This window comes from Haplochromis burtoni, unplaced genomic scaffold (genome assembly GCF_018398535.1).
Source record: "Haplochromis burtoni strain Fernald_Lab_line unplaced genomic scaffold, NCSU_Asbu1 Contig_61, whole genome shotgun sequence".
Lineage (NCBI taxonomy): Eukaryota > Metazoa > Chordata > Actinopteri > Cichliformes > Cichlidae > Haplochromis > Haplochromis burtoni.
In genome coordinates this window covers 1,158,228-1,166,811 of record NW_024582422.1, presented here as the reverse complement: position 1 = coordinate 1,166,811, position 8,584 = coordinate 1,158,228, and the positions used below count along the sequence as shown (strand labels likewise).

The 8,584-nt window shown below is 40.5% G+C and overlaps 1 protein-coding gene across 4 annotated transcripts in view; it reads left to right on the top strand.

The window, feature by feature from the left end:
- Window positions 1–1,082: 1,082 nt before the first annotated feature.
- LOC102312176 (cyclin-dependent kinase-like 5) overlaps window positions 1,083–8,584 on the top strand; it is a 52,353-nt gene continuing 44,851 nt past the window's right edge. For 3 of the 4 annotated variants that reach the window (XM_014333771.2, XM_005922998.2, XM_005922996.2), the window contains exons 1-3: window positions 1,083–1,238; window positions 3,217–3,438; window positions 5,339–5,373. In XM_014333771.2, the coding sequence (XP_014189257.1) occupies window positions 3,375–3,438; window positions 5,339–5,373 (99 nt within the window). In that variant the 5' untranslated portion in view covers window positions 1,083–1,238; window positions 3,217–3,374. The other variant, XM_005922997.3, reaches the window with a different exon arrangement.

Sequence of the window (8,584 nt, the reverse complement as noted above, 5' to 3'; positions counted from 1 at the left end):
CGTGAGGGTTCCCTATGGTTAGGGACAAATGCAATTGCATGGCAGGATGCTGTAAACGGACCAAACGTCAGTCAGGAGAACAACTGAGATAATCCATCCACAATAAGAGGTTGGTCATTAATATATTGCAACAACATTGGAATAGAGTACCTGCTGGAGAATTTAACATTAATGAATCAATGGTACGGAAGTGGAGGAAGCAAGAAGAATGAGTTGAGTAAAGTTTGACTTATCTGACTGTTTTGTTTCGCTTAATGCGCCTTATAATCCGGTGCGCCTTATGGTCCGAAAAATACAATACCTGTAAAGTACCTTTGCTGCAGATTCTGTTGACAGGCTTTATAATGAATCTTGAATCGTGAATCTTTTCCTTTCCACATCCTATCATTTTAACTAAGAATGTGTTCTTCATGACTTTACCGATTAAATAAGTAATTAAATTAATAAGTTCTACTGGCTCACTGCACCACCTAGTGGTGAAAATTGGCATTGCAAAAAGTGCAGCCCAGCCTGTGTTTAGCTACAGTGGATTTCTCTTGAAAACAATGCACACGATTTGGATATAAAGTCACAGCAGTTTCTTCACATTCCACTCTAAGTTTTGAGACTGCAGCTGGGAGTCTCAGTTTATGGCTCATTCACTCCCTGATGCATTTATATCCCACTATTACACACCATTAACGTGTACTTACTCTCTCTTGTAGTTTGTTTTGTCCAGTTTTTACCCTTACCCTTAAGCAAGGCACTTACTCCTCTCTAATGTAGCTTGTGTATACACCTTACATCAGAACATCCTTAAAAGGCAATCTTTCTGCCTCTTTTTATGTACTTTGGAGTGGCCTTTAGCTAAATTATGTTGTCATATTTGAACGCGGGGTGTGATTTGCCAGAATTATGTAATTGAGAAATTAGAACAATAATATCCCACCTTCATACCAAACACCCTCAGACCGCAACACAGTTTTCAGCAACCCTCCCCTCGCCCCCCCCTCTCTCCGGAAGCCATCTGTGCTGTAATTGGCTGAAACTAAGGGGGAGTTGGAATAAACAACAGTTCCGAGCATTTTCATTGGCCGCTGTCACGTCGCTCGAACTGTTGCCTGGCGATGGGCTCGGAGCTTGTCAACCGCACGATCCAGTTACTGTAGCTGCCTGCTGCAATGAAAATAACGTCGTTGGTGGGTGGATATATTTATATGGGCCTGTTTCCATCGTTTTTCCCCAAAAACAGTGACTGAGTGAGTAGTTTTTTTTATCTTTACTTGGGTAACACTTAACCTGCGAGGGTGACTCGGATCTCTTATGTGTTAAGGCAGGCGGGAGGTTTGTTATGCATGTTTTCTGAATCAGCTGGTTCAACAACAACTAGGGAAAAAAACTGTTAATTTCTGTTAAGTTGGCTTCATATGTTTGACTTGTTGGGTTTGCTGTTGCTCTGCATTAAAAATGTGGGCGCTACAGTCAGTCTGTGGGCAGTCATAGCTCCCTGTCTCTCTCACACACGCACACGCATACATATGTGCATATATACACAATTAGATACACAGGCTACAGTTAAAAATGATGATTTGTGACAGCTACATTTCACCTTTGTAGCTGTTAAGAATGTGAGAGACTTGTTATAAGAAGCAACACCACAAATGCAGGTGAGATTTTTACATAAACAGCAGTAAATTTCTTTTCCTTTTTTCAACCATAATTTTATCTTAAATTTAAACTTGTGTCTATTGTTGTTTGCGTAATTGTGTGCAATTAACCCAAAAGAATCACGTTACTCTAAACCTGAGTGACGTTGTTAGATGGATCCCTTTGTTGTTGTTGTTGTTGTTGTTGTTGTTTTTTCTACAAATTTCCACCACTTTGTCAAATTTTAATCATCAGAAAGACACAATTCTGCATAAATACTAGTGCACTGATCATATGAAGAGATTTTGGAGGTTCTGCATTTTCAATTCCACGCACCACGCATGAGTCATGCTGTTGATAGAGACCAAATATACGATCTACAGCCATGCACTGTGCATTCCTGATCATATTATCCTTCCAGGAGTGGGCCTGGTGGGTTAGTTGGCAAAAATCTGCTTGGGAAAAACAATAGGCTTGCATGCCACCTCATGTAGGCTGCAAGCTGAAATGGACCAAAGGAAGCACAGAAACACACTCATGAGTGAAAAATAAAAGGCATTTTCTGCGAGGTGAAAAGTGTTTGAGTTTAGCCTACAGTTGAGGGTTTGCTGCTGAGTAAGATAAGGGAGTAACAGACCACACAGCGATATTTGGTGTTCAGGGAGACTCAGTTTATTTTGGTGCCGAGGTTTTTGCATAGTGATGAGCAGCTCCTGTGCCCACAGCTCTGTAGGAGATTGCAAGTGTGTGTGTGAGTGTGTGTGTAGGCTACACAAGTCCTTGAGCTTTCCAGCTAGGAGAAGATGAAATGGAGAAAGTGGTATCTGGAGTCTTATCTGATTCAATAAAGAGTGTGTGGATACCAGAGGAAATCCTTTGATCACGTTCAAAATGCGTGCGGTGCCCTTTCACTCTCTCTAAACAGGTAGGAATTTACTATTTTCACCATCATTTTCATCAGGTTCTGTAAACTATAATATGGAACCTTTTTATTTACTTAATTTATACTGACGAGACAGTCCACTGATTTCACACATTCGCGTCTATTCGCTCGGTATGTGGAGCCTGCACAGCCTGTTAATACCCTTGTGCAGTGTCTTCTGTGGCTCTAGAGGAGCTTCGTCGAGTCTTGAGAAAATAACCCTTGTGATATGATCAGGGTTATCTTTAGTAAAGCTGAAGATATCAATTAGCTGGGAGAAAGCCTGTGTTTTAAAACTGTGGGCATGGAGATCGAGAAATGAGGGCGTGCAGGCAAAGGAGGACGAATGATAGATTGTATTAAACTGCTTTCTGGGAATTGGATCCTGCTTTTTTATTTTAATAGGGACCAAAAGTTGGGACATTTCAGCCCCTGCTTCACCCATTTTGATTATTGTTCTTTCTAGTCACCCTTTCTAAACTCCTTCAGCTTAATAAAAGGGACCTATACAAAGCAGGAATCACCCTTTAACTAAAGGATTGCTAGTTTTGTGACACAGATTCATTTTTTCTCAAGCTTTCGTGAATTCAGTATGGGTAGATTTTCTTTTAACTCTGAGCTAAGAGGGCTCTTTATCTATTTTGATTTGGTGCATTGTTTTCCTGCAGGTGAAGACGAGGCACTGACGGAGGCATGTGACGGATATTATGGCTTACAGCAGGCGTTCGCCTCTCAGGAGCCGACAGCTGGCCGACTCATGCAGTCCTGTAGCCGGGGCCCCCGAGCCTGAGCTCCACCCACCTCACACAGCATACCTTTTGACTTCATGAAGATCCCTGACCTTGGTGATGTAATGAATAAATTTGAAGTCCTTGGGATTGTGGGTGAAGGTAAGTGCGGTCATTTACTTGCTGAAAAGCCTGTTTTGTGCGATTGTTTTTCAGTCTGCAGTAGATAGTAAGAACTAGTCCAGTCCAGCCTTTCATGCACACTTGCATGGCTTTTTAGTGAGCCATCGGTTGATTGTTTTTAACCAATTTGCCTGCAGAACAAGCCCATTAAAAGCCTGACCTTTACAGCTTATTAAGGTCAAGGGCGTCTGTTTTATATTTATTTATCCAAAAGAATTTAAATGTGACAAACTGAAGCTAGATGCTTTAATGTGATTCATACTTTCATGTTCTTATTGGATAAATGAAGTGGTGGTTTGGGGATTTCTTTTGCTTTATTGTAGTAAATATCAGCAGGGCATGGCTGTGTGATAGTTAAATTCCCCTGAAATGCTTCTCCTGGCTTTTGTTTTGCCTTGAGCTACTTGGTTGATAGAAAGTGGCAGTAGCCCTGAAGGGAGGCCACCCACACGTCCTAGTTTTTACACCCTTACTCTTCTACTCCCACGTCTTAGAAGTTTTATAATGCGTGGCAGAAAGACGCGGGGAAATCTCGAGCTGGATTTTAAAAGCTGCGTTCCTGTCCGATGATGCGCCGGTTGGGAAGGAAGTCAGCACTTTTAGTGTCACATTAAACTGTAAAAGTTGTAGAAATTTTCCTGCTCATCTCCCCGTTTCCTGCCGTAGCACTCATTGCACTGTATGCTCCGCTTGATCCCAGCATCATAGATTTTTCCTCAGTGATCTTGAGGTCAGTCAGTTTTGTTAATGATTTAGTACTAAGTGCTAAGTGCATGCAGCTCACCCCAGCAATTAAAAATACACTGAATTATGTGCAGTTATCTCCAGCTCTTCATTGAAGGACGGAAATGAACGGGAGAAATTATTTTCCATCTTTTAATACTTCAGGCACGTTTTGCAGCTTTTTGTGCACTAATTTAGTAGGAATGGGGTAAGAGATGTGGCTAATGTGTCCCTGCTTTACTAATGACATACAAAATGTCCTAAATTGTCATGAAACCAGGCTGCATACACCAAAAAAATCCTGTCCAGTTTGGTTTCTTGTTAGTCAGTGGATTTTTCACTGGTGGCGGTCATGCTTGCTGGAACCGCTGGACGTACATGTGAAGATTAAAGCCAAACTAAGATGCTGAAGGTGGCTGATTTAGTGAAAATAAACAAGAGTTTAAGGATGCTGTTGTGTATGGTTATGGTGGTTATGCTATGTGCACAGCACATCCTCAGTCCAACATATAGCTTGATGTGTTATTACACGTTTCTTACTCACCAGTGTCTTCTGGGTGGCGCGTACCCAAGATAATTACACGTTCAAGAGGTGAAATTGAGTCTTGGATTATATTAATAACAATAAAGACACAAGTTAAAATTGTTACAGTTGTATAAATAATACATAGACCCCATAGCTTTAGTCTTTAAAGTGTGTTCGACTGTAGAGCAGATAACTTCTCAGCACTGATGTTCTCGTAAAGGAGCACAGATCCATTCGTCATATGTCTGCTTGGTCCAAGAATTCCTCTCGAACCCTCGGGGGATGCATGTGTGTGACTGCCAGGGTCGATAACATCAGATCTACAGTAGCTTGCCAACACTTGTGTCCTACTTTCTGGACCACCTGTCCTTTTTATAGGGGGGGGTTAGTTCATGTGTAGTTCATGCGAACATATAGGAAGCATTCGTTTTTTCTCTTCTCAGTTGGAGTAATGCTCCTTGTTTGTTTATGGCTGTAGATCATGGTGGCATGTTAATTACAGAGTTTCAAGCTGATTTTGTGTTTTATTATTTACTGTTATTGATTCTACTTGAAAGAAAAAGTTACTCTGAATGGATGAATAAACAGTAAAGGAAATTAAAGTAATCTTGCTTTTTGCTTCTGTTTCAGGTGCCTATGGTGTTGTTCTGAAGTGCCGACACAAGGTAAGGTTCACATTATTTATGTTTGTAATACACTGTCAATATGAAAAAACGAAGTTTTAAAGGGCAAAAGATTTATGTTTGTCAGCAAAACTCATGAAAAACTAACAGTAAAGCCAGAATGTGCTTATTCCTCTGTGTTGTGGAGCTCTGTTGTTTTCTGTAAAAAACACATAAATGAGTCACGCTGTTGCACTTGGTGACTCGATTGTTCCTTACGGTGAACCGGGGCAGTGTTTTATGGCTCAAGCTAATCTCACATACACTGCTGTAAATACTCACTAGAGCACAAATGTGTATAATTTATGGTCGAACAGTTGCGCTGCTTCTGTTAAAGTAACATTTACAAAAAAGCTACCAGTACTGTGATGATTTCTTTCTTAAGAAGTTAAATATTATACGTGATCTGCTTTAGAAGTGCAATGGGGTAAATAATTATTTGATTTTTGCTCACTTAGAACGAAATCAACAGTCTCTTGTATTTATGCTAGTTTCATTTTAATGGAGAGAGGGAATATTAATCAAAAATTGAGGAAAAAAATATGTTATATAAAAGTTATACATTGATTTGCATGTTGCTGAGGGAAATTAGTATTTGATCCTCAAGCAAAACATGACACAACTTAGTACTTTGGTAGAGAAACTGTTGTTGTTGCACAACGGTGAGAGGTTTCTTGTAGTAGGTCACCAGCTTCCTTCTTTACAGAAACTCTCTAACTCCTTTCAGTTTCTTGGCTGCTGCTTGGAAACATGAAGCTTCAGCTCCCTCCACATATTTTCTGTAGTGTTGATGTCTGGAGACCAGCTAGGCCACTCCATGACCTTAATGTACTTCTTCTTTAGTTGCCTTGGCAGTATGTTTTGGGTCATTGCCATGCTTAAAGACCCATCCACGACCCATCTTTTTGTATGGTTTTAGCTTGTTTTTTTAAAGCATGGTATAACATGATAAAATGGAGCAACAGTGGACATTTTGGGTCATATTTTTGTAACTATATGTTATACTGAAATGAGCGGTATAGCTAATCCAGGGACCTGATTCATACATGTTTGCTCTTGTTTGTGAAGCACCAGCCTTGTCCTTTGAGTGTGGTGGTCAGAGGGTAATGTTGGTTCGCCTGATAAAGAGATAAAGGCTATCTGAATCAGGCCCAGAGAACTTCTGATCTAGATCGTGTTTGTTTTCCAAAGGAGCAAGTACTCCTCACGAACCTGGTCGCACCGTTTTTGTTTAGTGTTGTTGTCGCATTGGGTTACAGTTACAGATGCTCCTGCAGACTGCTGGATAACTGGTTATAGTCCTTTTGTCTCCACTCAGGAGAGCAAGATCTGCTTTGAAGGATAAATTCATTTCTTCCACTACTTAGATTTTTTTATTCACATAAAGGAGACTCTGTTTAAGCAGTTAATTTTTAGGAAAAGAAAAAGGAAATCCAAACAACCACAAAAAAAAATAAAAAAAATAGCAGACGACCCACACTGCAGTAATAGCCTTGTCATCTCAGTCCATGTGAGGAAGAGGCTGTGCCAGGAATTGACAGCAATCCAGTATGAATAAGAGAGGCTAACTACCTCCTACTTACAGAGATCTGCAAGAAGGAGACAAAAACACTTTCTCAGCCTCTCCTATCAAAATCCTCAGCAGGTTTTTTTTACTTGCTCTACAATTACCATGCATCTGCCTTCATTTTATCATGTTTATTACAGAAGTGATATTACTCTGTTTATCCAGTGGCCTGGTGTCTAATGCCAGGCAGTTAGCTTAAATGTTATAACAAAAATAAAAAGACAACAACACAAAGGGTTGATGTTGAGGGAGGAAAAATAGGAGCGAGGATATAAATATTATCCAAACTGATTGATCACAGGCCGAGGCGTCTGCAAATGCCAATGTCTCCGTTTTCGAACAACAGAACTCACATCAATAAACCGCCGTTAGGTTCGCACCACAGATGGCGGCTGCTGTCTGCAACGCTCTCGGTATTGTCTTCATTTGTGCGAAAACCCGTCAGCGTCAAAATTCAGCAACAAAAGTTTATCAGAACAGGATGAAATAAAGCTCAGCGTCAGCGTACATCTGCCAGGCTGATATGTTGCCTAATCAGAGACGGAGGAAGTTTTGACAAGGTTTAGGTAGCTCTATGCTAAACCTCATCAGAGCTTTGTTTTAAAAAAAAAGATAATGCTGATTTTGGTATAGTCCTCAGATGTCTGCGTGTACGGCTCTGCTCAGAAGACATTATACCTGAGCGTGATATTCTTCTGTACTCTATATTTTATTTTACACATTGGTTTAATTTGGATTTAAAGGCACAAACATCAAGCAGAGATGATGATTGTTTAGCTGGTAGAGGAACATTTGGGGGTTAAAGCCTGATTAATCCACGAAGGAGATGGTGGAGCTCAACTTAAGCTAAAGGAAAGTGTAGTTGTTGGATGCAATACATGTAGCTTTGTAAGGTAGCAATATTCATCTTGCAACATGATACTTACTTACCTCCAGTTTAGCTTTGAAGACACAGATCTGTAGAAACTGTTGACCTAATCAACCAATAATGGCTGAATGCTCGTGATCTCGGAAGATTTTGCCGTTCTAGTGACTCTCAGATACGAGTGCATTGTTCCTCAATGAGACTCATGTTTTTCTGTTCGTGATGCGATAATAGTGCTTTGGGTAAAAATACACACGTGTATATTAACGAGCTACATCACGAAACGCATTTTCATTAGTTGGTAAAGCGTTTTTGGAATGCATTTTTAATTAGATCATTATTTGGTAAAAAATGATTTCTCGAAACAAACGAGCCCCCAGAAGCCTGACATTTTGTCACACATTGCCTGGGCCTTTTGTTGGTTAGAAACTCAGTAATATATGCATTTTTGATGGAATTTCTACTGGTGACTTTATTGGTTGATGTGTGAAAGCACCGGAGGATAAATGCTCTGGCTGCAGATCAATGTGGACCTGTGCCATCTGGAAAATATCGTATTGTTAGCGTGAATGAACTGGCATGTTTTTTCAAGGGCTAACTCACAGATCTATGCTGCATAATTATGTGTGCATACACACAGAGGCTGGCACAGTGTCAAACACACTCTTCACGCACTCGCACACACACACGTGTGTGTAAGCGGAAAAACACATAAGCTTAGCAAGGCTTTGATGATGCTGTGAGGATGGGCAGGGAAGTGCACTGACCAGAGAAAATGGCTG